This window comes from Martes martes, assembly GCF_963455335.1.
Source record: "Martes martes genome assembly, chromosome: 5".
Taxonomy (NCBI): Eukaryota; Metazoa; Chordata; class Mammalia; order Carnivora; family Mustelidae; genus Martes; species Martes martes.
In genome coordinates, this window is record NC_137892.1 from 150361675 (window position 1) to 150385331 (window position 23657).

At 33.8% G+C, this 23657-nt stretch overlaps 1 protein-coding gene across 1 annotated transcript in view; it reads left to right on the plus strand.

Moving 5' to 3' along the window:
* Positions 1-23657, plus strand: part of CDH18 (cadherin 18) — a gene marked incomplete at both ends in the record, with an annotated part of 317410 nt that overhangs the window by 256341 nt on the left and 37412 nt on the right. Inside the window, 2 exons of the mRNA XM_080804279.1 lie at positions 598-734; positions 23222-23343. Of these exons, the coding sequence (XP_080660405.1) occupies positions 598-734; positions 23222-23343 (259 nt within the window). The remainder of the gene's footprint in view (positions 1-597; positions 735-23221; positions 23344-23657) is intronic.

Sequence of the window (23657 nt, forward strand, 5' to 3'; positions counted from 1 at the left end):
ATTTAGAGAGGGAAGATGATTTGTGGCCAATAATGCAACCTACCTCTCATTTAGTTGTTTTCTCATTTTCTCACTCAACAAGGGGGCTAGGTGATGCACATACAATGGTAATTAATTGAAATGTTTTGGTTTTTTATTTTATATTTATCTTCAAATCTCAGCTATAATGAAATTCCAGGATAAACTAATCTCTGACATCTTCTATTTTCCTAAAAATTTTGTACAGATAGCAATGAGAATTTTCATTTTTTCTTCCAAAGTACTATAGACTTCCCAGAGTCTTACTAATATTTAGTTATTAATCCCAATGTTCTTACCATCTACTGTTCTATTCATGGAATTCAAAAAGGTATTTTTTTAAAAAATTTGAATTAGTAATTTAATTAAACATTAATTAGGAGTTAACAGATAAAAATAATTTATGTCAGTTCTATGCAAATATAAAGTTGCCAAGCAAATCTTTGGAGGCAAATACAGAAACTAAAAATATACATTTAAATATTTGAATATGTCTGATTTAATATTGCTGTTGTCTTAGTTTCACTTTCTTCATTATATAATCAAGTGAAAAAAAGAGTTATCTGTTTTTTTCCCAAGGTACTTCATTGACTACAGTGCTGAAGATGACAGATGTTTCAACATTGATGCCAATACTGGAACCATTAGGACTACAAAGGTCCTTGATAGAGAAGAAACTCCATGGTACAACATCACAGTGGCTGCCTCGGAAAATGGTAAACTACTTTATGTCTCATAAAAAAAGATGTCACTTGTACATAAAGATTTATACCAAGTTTTTTCTCAGGCGCGGGACTCTCACCATTTTTATTTGTGGCACTGGCATCCAGCATCTCACAGAGTGTACAGAACATATTAGATGCAGTTACTCATTGTCAGATGCAATGAATAAGTCTCATTTTTTTTTTTTACTTTAATCCCAGCATACTGGTGGAAAATTGACATCACAGAACACTTCAACCCCATCCCTGAGTCTAAAGTATCTGGTTTGCCTCATAATTGTGAAGCTTGCTCTGTGGGTTTTTTCCATTGCTTGCCTACCATGAAAAAAAATATATTTCTGTGAGCATTAATATGAAAGCTTTTTGTAGACATGTTTTTATTTCTCCTGGGTATATACCCTGAAGTGAGATAGCTCAGTCACATAGAAACTCTGTATTTAATTATTTGATGAACTGCCAGACTGTTTTCCAAAGCAGCTACATTTTACATTTGTAAAAGCAGCGAAGGGTTCCAGGTTCTCTCTATGAATACCAGTATTTGTTATATATCTTTTGATTATAATCATTCTAGTGGGTGTGGGGTGATAGCTCCTTATAGTTTATGTACTTTCATAATGTCCTCTGTTACCAATCAATAATTAGACTACTCTAGCCTTTTATAACCTGCCTGTATTTTTATGTTTTTACATCTGCAAAATTAGCTCAAGTGGCTTCCACTTAGATAATTTTTTCAACATAATATTCTCTTTGAAAATAAGCATACACTAATTACTTTTAAATGACTGTTATAAAGAATACATGAGTGGGTTCATTTATGATCATTCTGGTTAATTTTCATTTTCAAAATAACCAGACTAGGAATAGAATTGCATGCTTTTTGTCACCTAATGACAATTAAATGACTATCAAATGATAAGTGCTGATTCAATATTAGTTAAAAAAAATAAAGGAATTAATAGGTTAATATATCCAAGAAATGGGAAGGGCATTGAAAAGATTCAGAGAAGATTATGCACTATTGGCAAACAGGCTATGTGTATAGAAGACTGAAGGAAAGAATCCCTGGAGAAAATGATATTTGTGGGAAAAAAAACAGAAACTTACTTTAAAAGAAGCTCAAATGTAATTCCAGAGGTATTTCAACCAGAAACCATACTTTAGATTGCTTCTAAATCTCATCTTAGTCCAAATAATATTTGCATCAAATAGAAACTAATTTGTGACTATACATGAGTTCATATATACAATGAAAATTATATTATTTGCAATGATCACCAAAGGAAATGCTCCTTTTTACTTAAGTCACATCTTAAATATATACTTAAAAAGTTATTTTTATTTTTTTGTTAGTACTGCATATGGGGGAATGGTTAATACCTATCTATTAAGTAAAGCAGTATAGTAGATCGTATCGTACTGGATTATATAGATGATAATTTAAAAAAATAAAAAAGCCTTAGGGACACCTTAATTAAACATTAGTAAAAATAATTTAATCCTGATTATAAATAGGTATGTAGAAAGAATGAGCAGTAGATAGGGTTTTATAGCCGTGCTGGAGACTTGCTTAGGAAGTGCGCATTCATACACTGATTGCTTGGCATAAATGTCTTATTGAACATCACTGGGGGCCCTTCTAGGTACAGTTGTTTGTAAACATTAATCTCAAATTCAGCCACACTAGCAAAGTATTTACTAATATATCCTGTTTTGGAAATGTACTTGATGTTTTTTATAAATGATTTTTTTAAGACCTTAATTTTTTTTTTTTTTTTTTTTTTTTTGTAGAGCAGTTTTAGGTCTCCAGCAAAATTAAGAAGTAGGCACAGAGAGTTTCCAAATAGCCCCCACACCTACACGTGCATCACACCCTCTATTATCAACACCCTCCACCTGAGTGATGTACTTGTCACACCTTTGACACATCATCATCACCCAGTGTTTGTAGGTTACAACCACCCAATGGTTGTAGGTTAGGTTTGTGGTGTTCTGTGTGTTTAGATGAAAGTATAGTTGTATGCATTCATTATTATAGTATCATGCATAGTATTTTCCCTGCACTAGAAACCCCATGTGTACTGCTCATCCATTTCTACTTACCCTGACCTCTGGTAACCACTGATTTTTTTACTCGAACAATAGTTTTTCCTTTTCCAGAATGTCATATAGTTTTAATTACATAGTGTATACCCTTTAAGATTGGCCTCTTCCATTAGTAGTAAGCACATTTAAAGATTTTCCATGTCTTTTTATAGCATACATACTGAAGGACATCTTGGTTGTTTCCAAGTTTGGCAATTATGAATAAACCACTACAGCAAAAACATTCATGTGTAGGCTTTTATATGGACGGAAGTTTTCAATTCTTTCGGGTAATACCAAGGACTGCAATTAGTGAATCAAACGGTAAGGGCATATTTAGCTTTGTAAGAAACTGACAAAGTGTTTTCCAGGGTGGTTATAGCATTTTGCATTCTTCCCAGCAATGAGCGAGAGTTCCTTTTTCTCCACATCCTCGTCAGCCTTTGCTGTTGTTAGTGTTCCCCAGATTTGGGTGACTCTATGGTATAGAGTTCTATCTCATCGCTTTAGTTTGCTTTCCTCTGATGACACATATATATATATGGAACATCTTTTCATACACTTGTTTGCCATCTGTATGTCTTCTTTGATGAGGTGTCTGTTAAGGTCCTTGACCCACTCTTTATTTTGGTTTTGTTTTCTCATCAGTAAACTTTAAGAGTTCTTCATATATTTTAGAAAATAGTCCTTCAGATTTGTATTTTACAAGTATTTTCTCCCGGACTATGTCTTGTTTCTTCATTCATTTGACGTTATCTTTTGAAGAATTGAAATCAGGTTTTTAAATCTCTTCTTAATGTAAGTTTCTGAGGAACTTGGTGTTCTATAGAATGACATTTAGAAGTTACTATTTCACAGAACTTTTTTTTGGCCTACCTAGAGTGTTGTGCAAGTAAGAGAAAGGTGCCCCCTTCTGGGCAGATGAAGCAATGAAGCAGGTTTTAAGAGAAAATAAAAAACAAAGGAGTTCTGTATACAGAAAAACAAACAAACAAAAAAACCCTTCCTCCGAGTAAATGGGCCACATGCTAAGAGACCAATGTGAGAATATGGGGTATCATAAAAAAGTGTGTGGGCCTCTGAACATGTAGGTAGGGCCCAAATACAGTGCAGCTCTTATTTACATGGTGTTTTAAGATTTTAATTCATTTATTTGACACAGAGAGAGAGATTACAAGTAGGCAGAGAGGCAGGCAGAGAGAGGGGGGGGAAACAGGCTCCCTGCTGAGCAGAGAGCCTGATGTGGGGCTCGATCCCAGGACCCTGAGATCATGACCTGAGCCAAAGGTAGAGGCTTATCCCACGGAGCCACCCAGGCACCCCCACATGGTGTTTGATTCTGCTTTCTTTTATCCTTTGGTTCTAAGTCCAAGTGACTCTTCAGCTGCCCAATCATATGGTAAATGCAGAAAACATGTGTCTGGTCTCTGACATCCTTCCTCCTTCCCTGCTACCGCTAAACATAGCTGAGAGCTATCTTACTTTTGCACAGTGTGCTTTTACAGAAATATCATCCTAATAAAAATCTCTGAAATAGAGAGGACAGGTATTATTTTAATTTTATAGATAAGGAAATTGAGACTCATACAAAATATGAATCTAAATATTTTGGCTCCTAGATCTATGTTCTTCTTAATATGACTCTTAAGAGAAGCTGATATTCATTGAATCCAGGTTTGGGTCACATATTTTAACTAATTGAGGTTTATTTTATTATTAATTCATTCTGTGGCAGAAGATAATTTCTACAATTTTAATGAAGACACTAAGAATCAGATGAATTCAATAAACTGCCTTTGATTAGAGAAGTAAAAAGTGTATTCTTATCCCATATCACAGTTCTTGATGAAGAAAGTTTTTTAAATAAATACCTGGAATGTTTCTGTTACAGACAGCAATGCCTTCCCTCCATGTAATCCATAATTTAGCTATTTAGAAACTTCTGTTACATTTCTGGTTTTGAGTAACAAGTAACCACGTGATTTCTATAGGTCAGAGGTTCAGGTAGGTTCAGTTGGATCCCTTGCTTAAGGTCTGGCAAGACTGAAGTCCTGTGTCAGCTGGGCTGGGCTCTTACCTAGAGGCTCTGGGGAAGAAACTACTTTAATGTGCATTCTTCTTGTTGCCTGAGTCTACTTCCTTTAGATGTAGTTACACTGAGCGAAATAAGTCAATCAGAGAAAGACAGTTATGTAATGCTCTCCCCTATGAGGAATTTGAGAGGAAGGGTGGGGGATTTGAGGGGGTAGGGAAGGAAAAAATGAAACAAGGTGAAATTGGGAGGGAGACAAACCATAAGAGACTCTTAATCTCACAAAACAAACTGAGGGTTGTTGGGGGGAGGGGAGTTGTGGAGAGGGTGGTTGGGTTATGGACATTGGAGAGGGTATGTGTTGTGGTGAGTGCTGTGAAATGTGTAAGCCTGACAAGTCACAGACCTGTACCCCTAGGGTGAATAATACATTATATGTTAGTAAAAATAATTAATAAAAAAAATTTTTTTTTAAAAGGTTAGTTTTGAAGTCTCCATTTTCATCCCTTGTCAGCTGGGGCAGCTTTCTCCTCCTAGAGGCTGCCTTCATTTCTCCTCATGTGGTTTTTACCGCCTTCAAACAAACAATAGTGTGTCAAGTCCTTTTGCTGTTTTGAATCTCTTTGACTTTCTCTTCTGCTACCAGCTGGAAAGTCTTGCTTTCAAAAGTATCTACCTGGGCTGCCTGGGTGGCTCAGTTGGTTAAGCAATCACCTCTTGATTTCACTCAGATCATGACCTTAGGGCCTGAACTCCATATCCATTGAGCCTGCTTAGGATTCTCTCTCTCCCTCTCCCTCTGCCCCTCCCCACCCTGCACCTGCACATGCATGCTCTTTCTTTAAAAAAGTAAAAAAGAAAAAAGAAAAATAAAGGTATCCACCTGATTAGGTCAGGCCCACCCAGATAATCTCTGTATTTTAAAGTGAATGGAATTGGGACTTTAACTACAATAACAAAATCTTTTCACAGCAGTATCTAGATTCATGTTTGGTTGAATAACCAAGGAACAGGAATCTTATTCTTTTGTCTTTAGAATTCTGCCTATTATGATCCTAAAATATCTTTTAAAAAAAAAAGAAAGAGAGAGAGAGAGAGAGAGAAATTAAAGCCTATTCTTTTTACTGGATAACAAATTCTTTCAGGATTGTATGCTATGGCTTACTTTTCCTTTTATATGACTCACTAGTACAATAGTGGGACTATTAGGCACTCAATAAATAGTTATTAATATAGCTTTCCAGAGTAAATAGCTACCATCTCCCTCCATTTCCTTATTTATGCCTAAGGTCAAGATAATGTATAATTTTATCCACATTGCTTTTCAGAAGTTGACTTTGTGGTCATAATTTACTAATCACTAATCCAATGAGCACTTTTTTGTTTCTGATCTCTCCCTGATTTCTTTGTGATATTTGACTGTATTAATCATTCTCTTTTCACTTGTTATTTTCTACTTTCTTAGCCACCCTTCTAGTACTTTGGTATGGTATAATTTATCATTTCTATCCTAAACTACACATTGATTAATTCACTCAAAATATATTAATAATTGATATTTGCTAGGCTGTGCTGTATGTTAGGCACTAGGGATATTGAGGACCCTGTTTCATTCTTGAGGAGTTCAAGAGGCTCATGCAGAAGACGAGGTAAATGGATGATTGCACTATGGATAATTATTGTGACAACATTTTTAGGGGCTAGAGAAACATAAAATCATGGTAGTTTAGCCTCCCTAAGAGGATCAGTGAAGGTTTCATAGACATGTTCCCTAGGTGATTTTCATAAATGTTAAAGCTTGAAAACCATGGGCTTAAGTGATTCTAAAGCAAATTATTATTAAGAAACATCACTTCCAATCACAACTTAACTTATGTCATAGCTCCATTTAGTACTAATACCAAAGGCAGAGGTACATACATATGTCCTGAATTTTTCTTTATAAAATTTGGCCTTCTCTGTTCTCAGCTTAATTCTCAGAAAAATGTATATCATACTTTTAGTCACAGATACTCAAACAGGCCATGTTCTTTGAATAATTGTAAAATCCTTTCATCTCTCAATGACCTCTGCTCATTCTGTTCTGCTTTACAAACCTCTGTTTACTTTTAAGAACTATTTCACATGTCACAACACCTGTGAAATCCTCCTCAAACTCTCAGGCAAATTTTACAGCTCCTCCCTCTTTATTCTAACTTTATGCATGCCTTGAATTGAGCATTTACCACTTATTAGGTTTAAATATGGCACATCACATTTTATTGTAATGTTTTTCCTGTCTACTAGATTGTGAACATCTCAGATCTAAAAATCAGGTCTAGTGTATCTTTATCCTAGTATTCACAAATACTAAGAACATTTCCTGACACATAAAACTGTTAGATACATGAATACTTTTTGTCCTTCATTTCTGTACCTACCTTAACTGCCCCAAAACTTACTGTGACTTACTACACAGTTCAATGATCGCTAAATTATATATATTTCCCATTTTGCCTAAAATATCCTATTTCTCCTTGTTCTATGCACCATATGTAAGAGCTTATCCTGATCAAAATGGGACCCTCAGTGTTCTCTGCTTGCCTGATAGATACATTTCCAAAGGAGCCAAAGTCAGGGAGCTGCTACTGTATTGATACTTCTAATGAATCTGAAAGTTTTTGGCTCTTACCAGAGTTCACAAATTAAACAACACTGCTTGTTTTTTGCATTGTTACGATGTTTGCCTCAGCTCTCCTTTTCACTTCTTTAAACAAATTATATGCATAACTCAGTCCAGAAACCAATGTTTAGTGCTGTTTAGTTGTTGAATCCTTCTTGTTTGCAACATTGCAAACATATTCAAAGATTAGTATCCATAAATTTCAAATTTAATCTAATTGTAACTTTAGATGATGGAAATTAAATACTTTTCTGGAGTATTTATTTATAATGTATATGTCTGTGTTTTAGTTACCTGTTGCCATGTAACAGATAAGTATAAAATATCTAAAAATAATTCAATCTGTTCTAAGATTTTAAAGAAACTTATTGGTCCACATACCTGTAAAGTTCTCAGGTAAATTAGGTTTCAGGGTTACCTTGATTATGTCCCTATCTCTATTTCTCTGTGAGTTTTTGTTTTCTGCTTTCCTTGTGATTTCATCTTTTGCTTTAGTGTTGCTATATTATAGTAACAAGCAACAAGGACTGTGCTTACTTGCCACATGGTAACAGAATGAATGGCACCCGAAACTGGGTTACATTCATCCTCATTTACAATCCAGGGTGAGGTGGTCACTTCAGACCCTCATTACAAATATCGCTCCAGGGGCACCTGGGTGGCTCAGTGAGTTAAGCATTTGCCTTCAGTTCACTTCATGATCCCTGGGTTGATGGAGTCTCACTTCCAGACCCCTGCCCAGCCAGGAGTCTGCTTCTCCCTCTCCTACTGCCCCTCCCCCTACTTGTGCTCTCTCTCAATATATATATATATTGCCCCAATTAGGCCTGTACTCATCTCCATTCACCGTTTTTAAAAATTGTATTTAATACATAATATGTGACCATAGTAGATAAATGATGGCAAAACGTATAGGGTTATTCACACTGGCTCAGGACCATCAAGGCTTAGTTCTTATCTTTACCTGCAGGCCAATTCCATTCAAAGCTATTGAAACCTATTTTGAGTTCTACCCATGGGGAGAATTTGGGTAAGGTAATTATGATATATACTATGTCTAACTTTTGATGCTTTTTATATAATATGCCGATACGTTAAGTGTTTGTAAAAATTGCATTATCCCAATTTTAGTATCAAATTCTGGAAGAATTAGAACAAATTACTTCATTCAAAAGGAACTTGAATAACTGAAACAATTATATGCAGCATTGCTAGATATTTCTTTTATAGTTTTCCTGGCTCCTCAAATTTCCAATACTTTTTCCAATTTCCTTATATATGTCAGGTCATCTTGCTTCTCTAATGCTTATCAAAAAGAACAATCAGAAAGGGGTTTCCATAGTTTCCTGTCGTCAGATCTAGCAGCCTAGCTAATACTGTGGGCATTAGTTTCCGTAAATCTCTGGCTTCCTTCTGTGAATGAGGTCTCCCTACCATGTTTATGCCCACCACTCCATGCAGATCCTAAAGCCTCACCTTTCTTGTTCACTCAGTCATAGAACTGTCAATTAATTCCTCTCCTATCTCTTAATTTTCCCCTTCATAATTCCTATGTCCTCAAAAATAGGCTTTAATTCTATCTGAAAATAAAATGTACTCAAGCTAACAAAAACCGAGAATCTACCTTGGTCTAGTGTTTCCCTCCAGTTACAACTTCATTATCCCATTCCCTTTCCTGATAAACCTCTTGAAAGAGTTGCCCATATTCACACCCTGCTCTCTCTGTCTCCATGCTCTTTAAAATTCACTCTCAGGGGCACCTGAGTGGCTCAGTCTATTAGGTGCCTGCCTTTTTGGCTCAGGTCCTGATCCCACATCAGGCTCCTTGCTCAGCTGGGAGCCTGCTTCCCCCCTCCCTCTTCCTGCAGTTCTGTTTACTTGTGCTTCCTCTCTCTCTGTCAAATAAATAAATAAAATCTTAAAAAAAAAAAAAAGAAAAACAACATAAATCTCATCAAAGACTTGTCTTTATTACCTCACCAAAATTGTACTTGTCCTCCATATTCCAAAATAGGAAGTCTAATTCTTTCCTCCATTTGCTCAGCAAAGCGGCAACATTTGGCACAATTGACAACTCTTTCAAGAAACAGGCTCTTACTTTGGCTTACAGGCATAGCATTCTCTAGACACTCTTCTTCCTTCATTGGCTCTTCTGTCTCAGTGTGCTTCTTCGTTCCTCCTCATCTCTCCATTCATTGAATAGTGGGGCATCCTGATTTCCAAACCTTAGACTATCTGGAGTTATTGCCCACGTGATCTCATTCAGTCTAATGAGTTTCCATAACATCTACATGTAGATGACTCTCAGATTTACATAGGCATCCACTTTTTCCCTGAATTCCATATTAGCCACTCCAAAATCTCTTCTCAGCGTTCTCAAACTCAAAATGCTCTATGTAAATAGTTTCCTCAAAATCTAATTTCTCTCTAAATCTACTCCTCCAGAGGCATCCTCTGTCTCAATAATGATGGCTGTCGTCCAGATGGCTTCTGCAGATTACTCAGCGTCATGTTTGGCTCCCCCTTTTCTCTCAAGCTACATACCCAATTTTTCAGAAAGCTCTATTAGCTGTACTTTTAAAAATATCCATAAGTCAACTACTTCATAACACCATCACTCCCATCCCTGTCCAAATAACCACCACCCCTTCAGCTGGAATGCTGCAGTAGCTTCCAAAATAGTCTTTGCACTTAACCCTAGCTTCTTTCAATCTATTATCCAGAGAACTACCAAAATGTTCCTTTTTCAATAAGTAGTACCATGTACTTCTTCTTCCAAGTTTTTATTTAAAGTGCAGTTCGTTGCATACAATGCAAATATTATTTCAGTAGTAGAATTTAATGATTCATCACTTTTATACAATACCCAGTGCTCATCACAAGTGCCCTACTTAATACCCATCATGTATTTAGCCCATCCCCCCACTCACCTCACCTCTGGTAACCATTAGTTTGTTTTCTATAGTTAAGAGTATGTCTCTTGGTCTGCTTCCCTCTCTCTTTTTTCCTCCATGTTCATCTGTTTTCTTACTTAAATTTGACATATGAATGAAATCATATGGCATTTGTCTTTTTCTGGCTGACTTATTTTGCTTAGCATAATACACTCTAGCTCCATCCACATCATTGTAAATGGCAAGATTTCATTCTTTTTGATGGCTGAGTAATATTCCATTGTAAACACACCCACACACACACACACACACACACCCCCCACATCTTCTTTATCCATATAGCGGTTGATGGGTATTTGAGCTCTTTTCATAATCTGGCTATTTCTGATAATGCTGCTATAAGCATCAAGTTGAGTGTATTCCTTTGGAAATGTATTTTTTTTTTTTTTAATTCTTTGGGTGAATACCTAGGAGTGCAATTGCTGGGTCATAGGGTAGTTCTATTTTTCACCTTTTAAGGAACCTCCATATTGTTTTCCAAAATAGGGTGCACCAGTTTGCATTCCAACAAGAGTGCAAGAGTGTTCCCTTTTCTACACATGCCCTCCAACATCTGTTGTTTCCTGTATTGTTAAGATAAGATATCCCCAAATAAATTAAGATTCCAAAACATGATACTTATAATGAATGACTCAAGATAGACATACATACAGATACTGCCAAACAAACGATAAAGGTAATACATATCTTCTGTTTTTCCTTTATTTCTGAGTAAAGGGAATGAAAATGTGAAAACGTTACCATCAGAAATTTGACACTTCTTACAAATCATTTTAGATCATGTTGGCCTCAATAATTTTGTAACAACAGAAACATAAAATATGTGATACAGAAAAACTTTCAAACAACCAAAATTGAGAAAATACATTGCTGTTAAATAATTTAATAAAAAAAGAAAATTATCACGAAAATATGGTATAAGCTTCAATAAGGAATAATGAGAAAGTGGTACACACGAGGACACCTTTCTTTGTAATAACAAAACATCAAATTTGACAGATTATCAAACCCACAAGTATCATCATCATCATCACCATCATCATCATCCTCATCCTCATCACTTATAGGCATAAATTTGAGAAACTTGATCCAAATTAAAGCACTTAAAAGTTATTACAATGTATAGAGAGTAAAGATGTTCCAAAGATAGCTAAGCATGTTAAAATTTCTGTGTTAAGAAAATAAATTTAGTATACAGATCTAAAATTAGAAGACATAACAAAGATAAAGCCTTAAACAAAGTACTGGAAAATAATGTTAGAAGGAATAAAAAAATAGTAAGACAAATTGGAATTACACAATAAAGTGGCAAAAATATATATTAATAACCCAAATAGTATAATTGCAATAAACCCTCCTATTTAAAAAAAAAAAAAAGTTACCATGCTGAAGCAAAGTAAGGAAAAATAAAATCGTCTCATGCTATATGCTACTTGTAATAGGTACATATAGGGTATAAAGATATAGAAAGTTTTAAAATAAAAGAATAATAATTTAATTTTAGCTGAAAGAAATCAGGCAAAAATGGTTAATATTAGACAGAATATATTTTAAAACAAAATGCTATCATGATAAGAAGATCGTGTCATATTGACATGTAGTATATGTCACCAGAGTGATGTAATCATTTGAAACTTATATGAACCTAATAAACTATCTTCAAAATAAAACATAATCTTGGAAAAAACTGCTAATACATCTCTCTCAGAAATGCTTTATGAAAAAGACCAAAAAAGTCAGTAATGATAAAAGTGTTTCATAGAAACACTTGATACTTGAATATCTGTCAAATACAAATATATATATTTGACTATATATATATATATTCTATATTTTAATGTATAGTGAATACAGTTAAAGAATACATAATATTTTCAAAAAGATTTTTTTTTCTATTTATTTTAGAGAGTGTGAGCAGGAGAAAGGGCAGAGGGAGAAGGAGAATCCTGGAGCAAACACCACGCTGAGCGTGGAGCCCAGCATAGGGCTCCATCCAGAGACCCGAGACCATGACCTGAGACAAAATAAAGATTCAGGTGTTCACTGACGAGCCACCCAGGGCCCCTAATGAATAGGCACACTATTTCCTATTCAAATGAAGACATATCATTTTCAAGCATACAAAGCAAAATATATCGACATTAATGACTTACTAAACCACACAGAAGTTTTAAAAAAATGTGTTGATGCAAGATATGTTTTCTAAGAACCAGTCAAATTGCTACAATACAGAGTTGTTTGGAAGTCAGTAGGGAGAACAGATGGACACCTCAACAAACAGGTGAAGACAGAGCTATGTTATCTGGCTCTGCAAAGAAAGTAAACGTATTTGTGTACCTTACAACTATGCAAAATAAGTAATTCCAGCAGTAGAAGATGAGCGTTAAATCTTTAAAGAAATGTATGATAACATTACTATGACTTTGGAATAGAGAAAATTTTATAAAGATACAAATTGTGCAACCCGTTAAGGAAGACACTGATAAATAAAACAATGAAATTTGTGCTTAGCTGGAAATTGGACCATGACTTGATATAATGAATGAAGTTGTGTATCCATATATGAGGCCTATGTATGTTATGTAGACATACATATGGGATAAACTGAAGTAATTGTACCAAATGTTTTCTAATTAGATTATAATATATGTACAATATATTGATATCTTAAGCATATGGTCAGTCCAAATAATAAAATAAACACCAATTTAAGAGACATCATCTCAAAAAAATAAGCTTTAACTACACCTCACTAGGAGTGAGTGGGTGGCTCAGTTGGTTAAGCATCAGACTCTTGGTTTCTGCTTGTGTCATGACCTCAGGGTAGTGAGATCTCAGCATGGAGTCTGCTCGAGATTCTTTCTGTCGCTCTCCCTCTCCATTTACCCATCCCTGTGGTGCTCCCTCTCACTCACTCTCTCTCAAATAAATAAATAAAAATCCTAAATAAATAAATAAGTAAATACACCTCACTATTACATCTTTCTTCATTCCAGCCAGAGCTTATCAATATTGAATTTAGTATTATTTGTCCCTTTTTTCTCTTTATAGTTTTACCAAATACATCTTGGACATTTATATATCTATATTTTTGTATATACTATAGCTTTGGCTTATGGATATTATATATAGGTGGGTTAATGTTATATACACTTTCTGTAGTTTTTTTCTCAGTGCTGTGTTTTTAAGATTCATCCAGGTAAAGAAATACAGCTGCAGGGCACCTGGGTGGCTCAGTGGGTTACACCTCTGCCTTCAGCTCAGGTCATGATCTCGGGGTCCTGGGATCAAGGCCCGCATCAGGCTCTCTGATCAGCGGGAGCCTGCCCCCCCCCCCTCTGCCTGCCTCTCTCCTTACTTGTGATCTCTCTCTCTCTCTGTCAAATAAATAAATAAAATCTTAAAAAAAAAAAAAAAGAAATACAGCTGCAGTTTGTTTTTTCTTTCATTTTCACTATGATGAGAAAATAAATCTATTTTATTTCATGCTTAAAAATCCCAATGTATTTCAGTTGTTATAGCTTCATATATTATTAATATTGCTGATTCAACATGTCTTGTACATGTTTCCTATTGTAAATATGAAAAACTTCTCCATTTATGTAACTTGGGTACACATACCAAGAGCATATAATATATTCTTAGAAGTATTCTCAAATGTTTTTCAAAAAGGATGTTTAACATATATATATTTTTTGAATAAAGTTTTTTTTTTTAAAGATTTTATTTTGACAGAGAGAGATCACAAGTAGGCAGAGAGGCAGGCATGTTTAACATATTTTAATATGTAATTATAATCAATGATTGACCTAGAAATTAGTATGTGTGTTTGAGTTAAAGATCTCTTAATATATTTCATCTTATGCAGAAAATTTCCACTCTAAAATATGCTTGTTCTAAAATTTCTAAAATTTTATTAGCTGTCCTAAAGTCTCAGTATTTGTGTTACTTGAAATTATAAGAATTTAACGGTTCCAGAAAGGATGTTTTAATATCTTGTATGTGAATCTGAACACATTTTAGGGAGTTCTTTACTAAATACAAGGTAGCAAAAGATTTACCCTGTTCTTATATGTTAAAATTCAAGGTTTTATAATTTAGCCTATGCTTTACTTTGAGGGATATTTTATATATGTTAAAATTGAAGTTTAATGTACTTCACATTTTGATTTCCAGTGAATCCATTATTTGTTAAAAATGCTATTTCTCCATTTAATAATCATGGCAACTTTGTCTATTAATACTTGACCATTTTTGTTTTGATTAATTTCTGGACTCTCTCTTTTTGTATATACCATTAATCATATAAGCATATATTATATAACACTATACATGCACACACACACACACACACACACAGAGTCTTATGCTAATACCATTGTCTTGATTATTGTGGCTACTTACTAACACTTAAAATTAAGTTCAACATCATTCTTTTATCAAAATTGTTCAGACTAATTTAGGACATTTTCAGATAAATTTTAGAATCAGCTTGTCAGATTCTTCAACAATATCAGTTAGCAATTTTTATTGGTATTGCAATTAATCTACAGTTCATGTTTGGGAGAATGGATGTCTCAAAAATATTGAGTCTTTTATCTATGAACATAATCTATGTCTCCACTTAACTAGGCATTTTAAATTTATCTTAGTAATATTTGTAGGTTTCAGCATACAGATATGGAACATATTTTATTTGGTTTCATTTTTTTCATGTTATATAAATTTGATATTTATTTAAATGTTTATTTTTATTGTTGTAGAAATAGATGTTACTATAAGTTTGCATGGGTACAAGTTGCCTGCAATATTGGTAACTCTCATAGTAGCAGTAGCAGCTTTTCGTAGATTATTTGATCTTTTGTACAGGGATGATGCCCTCTGAAGAAATATAGATTTGTTTCTTACTTTGAATTGGCATAAAATGTATTTCTTTCTCTAATTGCCCTGACTATAAGCTTTAATATGATTACCAAGAGAATTGCTACAGGCTATATCCCTGCTTTTTGTTGTTCTGATCCTAAGGTTGGAATAATCACTTTTTCACTTGTAAGTAGGACAGTTACAGGTTTTTGTTGTACAGTTATTCAGATTGAGGAAGTCTCTTCCATTGTTACTTTACTAGTGCTTTTTTTTTCATCTTTAAATCAAATGTGGTGTTATGTTTTGTTATAATTTTCTGCATCTCTCAACGTAATTATGTGCACGTGGCGAATTATATTCACCGATTTTTAAATGTTAAACAACCAGCCTTTCCTTCCTGGAATGTATCACCCAGGGTTATAATGAACATAATCAAAGCTGGAGGAGATCTTGCATTCAGCTTACGGGTCTCTTTCTCTCAAGGAGCTTAGTTCTTCAGCGTCTGTTTGCCGAAGGACGAGAAGAGTATCTTCATATAATTTCAGTTTTATAGTCATTTATAACACAGGTTAGTCTGGTATCAGTTGCTGTTTCTGGCCCAAACCTGAAGTTTATTTTCTTAAATTCTATTTCAAAACCTGCTAACCTCACTTTGTAATTATTTAATTTATTTAAATGTTATACCAAAGAATGTCATCGATGTACCTAATGGAATCAGGATTTATGTAGTTCAAGCTTAAGTTTTCCTAAGACTTGATAGAAGTGATTTTAGCTTCAAAAAAAAAAAAAAGGTGTTGCAATTTAGGAGAAAAGTAAGACTATTATAATATTTCAGGGAATTTCATTAAAATGCTACTGCGCTTAAACTGTTGTTCTTCCTTCACTTGGAATAAATTTGGGGCCCAACGACAATGCAGTGAGTATGATTTTTTTTTTTAATTTAAACTTTTTTTTTAAGATTTTTTTTTAAATTTATTTGACAGACAGAGATCACAAGTAGGCAGAGAGGCAGGCAGAGAGGGAAGCAGGCTCCCTGCCAAGCAGAGAGCCCGATGTGGGGCTTGATCCCAGGACCCTGGGATCATGACCTGACCTGAAGGCAGAGGCTTTAACACACTGAGCCACCCAGGCGCCCCTGATTTTTTTTTTTTTTTTAAGAATGATGATGTTGAACCCCCAGCAGCAGCAGATCCATTCTCAGAAATAAGGCCTTATTTCTACACCAGAGTTGAGATTGCTAAACCATTAAACATTAGGATATTTCATTAATGATGTCTTATGTTAGCTATTTTTCTGAAATGAACAAAACTTTCATATGCTGACTGTATCAGATAAGAAAAAAATTTATTAGCCTTACATTGCTTACCACCCCCAAAATGCAAAATGATGGTCCATTCTATTAGTGAGTTTCTGGCAGCTTAAAAAGTATGATTGTAAATGTAGTTCGAAGGATAGCATGATAGTTGGTCACAAGCTGAATTTGTGAGGACTCAATAAGGATGAAGACTCGATATCAGAAACACTGTAGATGAATAGACTAAGATGTAAAATATGTGTAAAAACTCTGAATTATCACAAAAATTAGAAAATAAGTGGTGTGTTTGTTAGGTTCTTTCATACAATTGAATGGGCCAATTTTAACAGATTTTTAAAACTATTTTTCAATTTTTTTCGTAATTATTAGCAAATACATCATCTTGATGTAATTAATTTCATTTAAAGGTGAATTACTTTGACTTTGTGGTTCTAACTTAAAGAATAAAACAGGGTTTATTCCTAAAATCAAAAGCACGATTTAAACTTTTGAAGCTTCCCACTTATGTTAGTTTCAGGCATAACTACTAAGACATTTGGGGAATTTTGGGAGGATTTATGGGTAAGGAGGAAAAAAAAATACCATAAAAGAGTTGAAATTCCTTTTAGGTAATTCACTTCAGAGTGAGTTCTTCATGATGACTGGGCCATTAATAAAATTTTATACAGCAAACTGACCAAAAAATCACATAAATATATTGAGTTTGGGGTGATGTGTTTCTAAATACTTGGTAATTTTTGAAAGAGCTTCTGGACAACTACCAGGTTTTTTGAACTACTATAAAATAAGTAGGTGATCTAAAATGTACAGGGTGTGTTCAATTTATCTTCCAAATGTCATAGAATGTTTTATTTTAAACCTTTTTATCTGGTAAGAAGAAAGAAATATTTAAGAATTAATCGATTACATACCAGATATGAATTCTTACTTATCCATTATAACAAATTATTTTGAATACAATATTTGGTTTCTCAACAATTATACAAGATACAAAAAAGAGAGGGAGGAGAGGAAAAAGAACATTTGCAGCACACCAGGTTTGATTGTGATGGTTTTATCCATAAAACAGTTCTTAAATAGATTAAACACTCATATTAGTAAGGAGTATCAATTATTTATTATTTATTTTATCTTACTTTTTTGCCTAAAAACAATATATGACTTTTATGTACAAAATTTCAAAATACTAGTTAAAAATAGCAAAACACTCTCATTTCAAAACAAAATATGTCAAATGAAAATTTTCAGGGACACCTTGGTGGCTCAGTCAGTTAAGTGGCAGATCCTTGATTTCTCTTCAGGTCATGATCTCTAGTGTGGTGAGATCAAGCCTCATGCCAGGCCCCACACTCAGTGGGGAGTCTGCTTCATGATTCTCTCTCTCTCTCTGCCCCACCCCTTTTATAAAATAAATAAATAAGTCTTTAAAAAATTTCAGTTTCATCTGAGCACTGGTTTGCAAAGTTTATTTTTATATATTTATTTATTGAAGGAAATATTAGAAACATATTTATTAATAAACAAAATATTAGCCTAGCATTTTAAAATGGTCTAGTGTCAGTTCACAGGAATGATTCCTAAAAGTTCTGTTTGGTTTTTTAGAAATCAAAGAAACTTTTAATAGAAATCAAAGAAACACAGACCAGGAAAAAAAAAAAACAAAAATAAAACAACCAACATGAACACATTTGTAACACACAGTTGGAAACATCCTCATATGCATGGACATTTATGAATCATAGACAAATATAAATGTGATTATTTAATTAAATTCATAATCACTGCAATTTACTGTTGTAATATATGAAGTTTTTCATTTTGACTGAATTTTTATAAAGAAAAGAATGGAAGCACGTTTTGAGGAAAATAATCTACATTTTATAGATAAGAAAATTTGCACTAGTCTAAATTTATATATTTAAAAGTACTTAATACTAGGGGCACCTGGGTGGCTCAGTGGGTTAAACCTCTGTCTTCAGCTGAGGTCATGATCTCGGGGTCCTGGGATTGAGCCCCGCATCGGGCTGTCTGCTCAGTGAGGAGCCTGCTTCCCCCTCTCTCTCTGCCTGCCTCTTGGCCTACTTGTGATACCTCTCTCTCTGTGTCAAATAAATAAATAAAATATTTTAAAAAAATAAAAAAGGATGGAAACTGTGGAAGTCAATTACAATTTGAAAAAAGAATAAAAATAAAGTACTTAATATTAAATTCGGAATATGAATATTTAGATTAGAAATCTACTGCATTCCCTAGTAAACTATATTACATATACCAATGGTCATGATTTAGAGTTAGGAGGGAAATATTTAAGTCATAACGACTTTGGGATGGAAATAAATGGAACACATAAGTCACAATTTTGAAGAAAACAAATTGAAAAAACATTAATATTTAATTTGTTTTCTTCATTCTGTATTGATAGTGGGGAATCCACTGGAGTAGTATATTTCACCATTCTGTGTTCTCTAGAGCTCATTCTAGTGGCATGCATGTATCAGACTTTTCAGATGAACTCATTGGATAAAATGGGTTCTTCCTCAGTCATGGAAAATCCTCTAAAATCGTAGCAACAAACTTGCAATTGCACAGAATGACATGTACCAATACTTTCACTGCATCACTATCTGCATAGAGGGCGCTCTGCTAATGTGAGCTGCTAAAACATGGGTAAAACATGGATTGGTATTGGGTAAAACATGGATGATTTTTAAATAGTGTAGCTTCTGCTAGAAATCACATGTATAGGACTGCCAGCACACTGTGTGTTTTGTTTTTGCTTCTGTTCTGTTTTTGATCTTCAGAAAGGATTCAAATTTACATAATTTCCTTAATTGTTTCTCAAAAACACAATTTGCCAAGTCAAATAGCTTATTGCAGATTAAGTAGTGAAGTCATAGAAATAATAAATTACTTTCCAAATTTCATGTTCCTAGAGGGCCAGAAACAGAATTCATATTTAAATTTGTCTAATTGCAATATATTTTACTTACTTTGCCCTCAAAAATACTTAAAATTAAACAAACAAAGAAAAACAGAAACAGACTCATAAATACAGAGAAAAAAAAATGACTTTTGCCAGAAAGGAAGGAGGTGTGCAGCAGGGTGGGTAGGCAATACAATGGATTAAGTACATGGATTAAGTGAATGGATTAAGTACAAACTTCTGATTATAAAATAAATAAGTGGCAGGTATGAAAAGTGCAGCCTGGGGAATGTAATCAGTAATATTATAATAACTATGATGACACATGGTAACAATACTTAACCATGGTGAGCATTTTGTAATGTATGTAATTGCCAAATCACTTTGTTGTTCTTGTACCCCTGAAACCAATATAATATTGTATGTCAGTTATACCCCAATTAAAAAAAAAAAACACACCTGATTGCTAGAAATAAATCATAAAGATAAAAGTAACAATAGCAATAATAGAAATGTTTCATTAAGAACTTCAAAAACAGAAGAAAATGCTTCCAACACACTTGAAAATGTTTACATTTTATAGGTAAAGTTATTGTCATTCGAAGGGTGACATTCTAACCGGATGGTTGTGGGAAAGAAGAGAAACCCAAAAGCACTTGCCAGTTTGCTAATTTAGAATTATCTAGTTATTGCACAGAAAATACCAGAATGCAGGCAGGTTACACTGCAGGAAGATACTAAGCCATAGTGGGTTTTCAGCTTCTAATTATTGGGAATTAAAGGCACCGTTTTTAGACGTCATGCTACTCCTAGTAAATAGACCGCAGGTATTCAATTTGCATTGGTAATGACAGTAAGCTTACTCCAACGTTCTGTTTCTCCTAACTCTTCATCAGTACCTCCCGCGGTTGTGTTGGCAGGACATGGCACAAGGATCTTCAGTCCCAACCGCACCAAGGTTAAACTCAGTTCAGCTTCCCCCACAGAACACCTAAGGGTAGTCGGTCTACAGACAAATTGGCATTTGTCTGATGCTGAACGCTGTGCTTTTAATCCGTGACCGTAAGTTATGGAATAGTAATTATACATTGGAGTAATAAAATAATATTCGATCAACATAGGATCTATTTCCATCTAGAAGAACTGGGTCTCTGGACCCCAGTCTGGAATAGTGGAAGGCCATTCCAGTCCAGAGTTCAGCATGAGCAAGACAGAGTGGGGACAGTGAGAAGGTGAAATGTTGAATGTGGTCAGATGCCTAGCTGTTCTTTTATTCTAGCCTTTCTTCAAGATGTAGTCTTTCCAGAATCTTCTACAAAACAGGTTTTTGCTTTCTTTTCCTTTCTTTCCTAACTTCACTAAGGTTGCTTCTAATTCTGCTTGCTCAGAAAATGAGCAGAGGAAAATTTACTCAGGGACAATTAAGGCTGCTGATACTAATGATTAGAGCCAATAAAATTATTCTTGTCTCAGATTTCTAGAACAGATTACTTTGTCTGCTCTGAAAAGGTGAGCAAGTGCCTAGTTGGGAAATACAGGAATACATGAAAAAAGTCATAGATGACATTTAGAGTAGAAGAGATATGTTTATATTCTGGCAAGAATAAGGCCACAAATACCATATAATGAGCCTTGGTAAATTGTACAGCAAGTATGCTTTATTGTCCTTTACCATACACGCTAGATAATCTAAGTACTTATAAATTTTAGAATCAACTTTTAATTCCATGGACATTGGGATTTGCAATAGATTACATTGAATACACACATCAATTCAGCAGGGTTGGTTTTATTTGTGATATTGTATCTTTCTAACCACGCACACGATACAGCTCTCAATTTCTTTAACGAAATCTAAAACTCAACTTATGCAACATTTCAATAAAATATTCTGCATATAGGTCTTTCACATCCTTTGGTAGATTTATTTATAGCTTTCTTATAGCTCTGTTAATTAACTTTAGTTAGTTTTTCACCATTAAGAATAATGTACACTGTAGTTTTGTTGTTGTTTGTTTGATGTACCCTTAATCAGTTGGAGAAAGCACATTTCTACTTATTTGCTGAGATTTTTTGTTTTTGGTCTTTTTTGTTTGTTTTCCTAGGTTTCATTGAGTTTATCATGTATGGTTATTACATCCTATTTCTTGGTTTTTCTGTATGTCCATCCTTTAATTACTTTTGTTTGTCCATCCTTCAATTCATTAAACTTTGAATAATTTTTACCCTTTTAAAAATGTCCTTCCTTGTTTCCTCCTTTATATCTTCCTTCCTTCCCTTTGTTGCTTCCTTCCTTTAATGCTAAATGAAGTAAGCGTGGAACTAAATTGATAAAGATAGATTTTTTTTTTTTTTTAACACAACAGTGGAATGGGTTTGCTATCATTTTGTTTAGGCTATTTACATGTAAAATATCTCATGAGTGAGAATGTCTGGTATTGATATCAACAGGTCACAAGCCACAGAAAACAAGCTTTTCAGTATTTCCTCCTTCCTCCATATTCTGGGAAAAAGATGTTTAGGAATGAAATTACCTGTTTCTTTAACTTTAGGTAAAATAACTGAGACCTGATATTTTTTTTTTTTTTTTTTGCTTTAGAAAAATTATGTTTTAAATGGAATTTTATTTTCTTTAATTACTATAGTACTCCTCAGATTTTCTATTCCTTTTGGAGACACGTATGGCATTTTTTATTCCATCCATGTTCTTACTAGTTTTAGTATCATCTATATATGTCTGTGTATATCCATACCCCCTTTTTTCAAATATACCTTCTCATGTTCGACTTTGATAAACTGATAAATTTATCTAGAATTTATGTCTTTTGTTTTATTAATCCTTTTAAAAATTAGTCCATTTAACATTAATTTTGGACTTCTAAAAAATAATGACAAAAACATCAGCAATAAAAATATATATATATTTAATTTTCCTGTTATTAATTCTGCATTTATAGCTTTAACTTGTAAAATAAACTGAACATTTGCCTTTTCCTTACATCTCAGAATTAGTAAAATTACTGAAAAATGGGAAGACTGTGTTTAAGAAATATTTTAAGGTGTTAGTTATAATATTTTGAAATCTACCAGTTATATATTAATTCTATGATAAGTTCTGATTTCAATTATTATTTCTCCCCAAGTATGACTTAACATCCTACACTGCATGATTTTTTTCTATAAGAATAAAATTATTCTTTGTGCAAAAAATGGTAATTTTTTTATTTCTACCAAATTTATTTAAATTTGAAAATTCAAACTTTTTAAAGATTATGTAATTTTTTTTTTTGAACCAACTGCTATGCTTTTCTTAGATTAATGATGAAACCAATTGTTCATCTCTTGGACTCTGACAGCATACAATGAATTCTGACAACTTTCTCCCACTCCAGTTCCTGAATAACATGTAATTTCCTTGGTATGACAAAATCATCATTTTAGCATGCAGGTCATGCCTTGGTGTTCATTTTTCATTTTTCTGTAAGTTAATGAATTCTAGCAAAGAGTGCCATCATAAAGTTGCCTTTTGCCAAAAGTCCTGTTGCAGCATATGGAGCTAGTGACAAGCTACCGTATTAAGGAGATTTGTTTTAAACCAAGCCTCTAAAATGTGCATGGAAATACTAAATAAATTCCTGTGTGTTTTGCAGACAATCCTGGTTTGCTGAGCCATGTCACAGTGGGTATTAGAGTTCTGGATGTCAATGACAATCCACCTGAACTTGCCAGGGAATATGATATTGTTGTCTGTGAAAATTCAAAGCCTGGCCAGGTAAGTTAATTGTTTCCTTCCTATCATTGGACTGGAAGAAAAACAAGCAGCTCTATTTCTATTATTTTGGGGTATAATCCTCAAAATCCCTCAATGTTATTTTTGTGCTCAGTTGAAAATAATGTTATAAAGCTTTATTCTAAGTACCAAATAGATTTTTTTGAGAATCGTTGAAAAAATATTTTCTCCAGAACACAAATATAAATCAAAAAATGAACTCATTCATGCATACATTCATCATACCAATAAAATTATATTGAATGCTTTGTGTGAAGCCCTGTATTAAATGAGGAGGAAACTGTGAACTTTCTTGT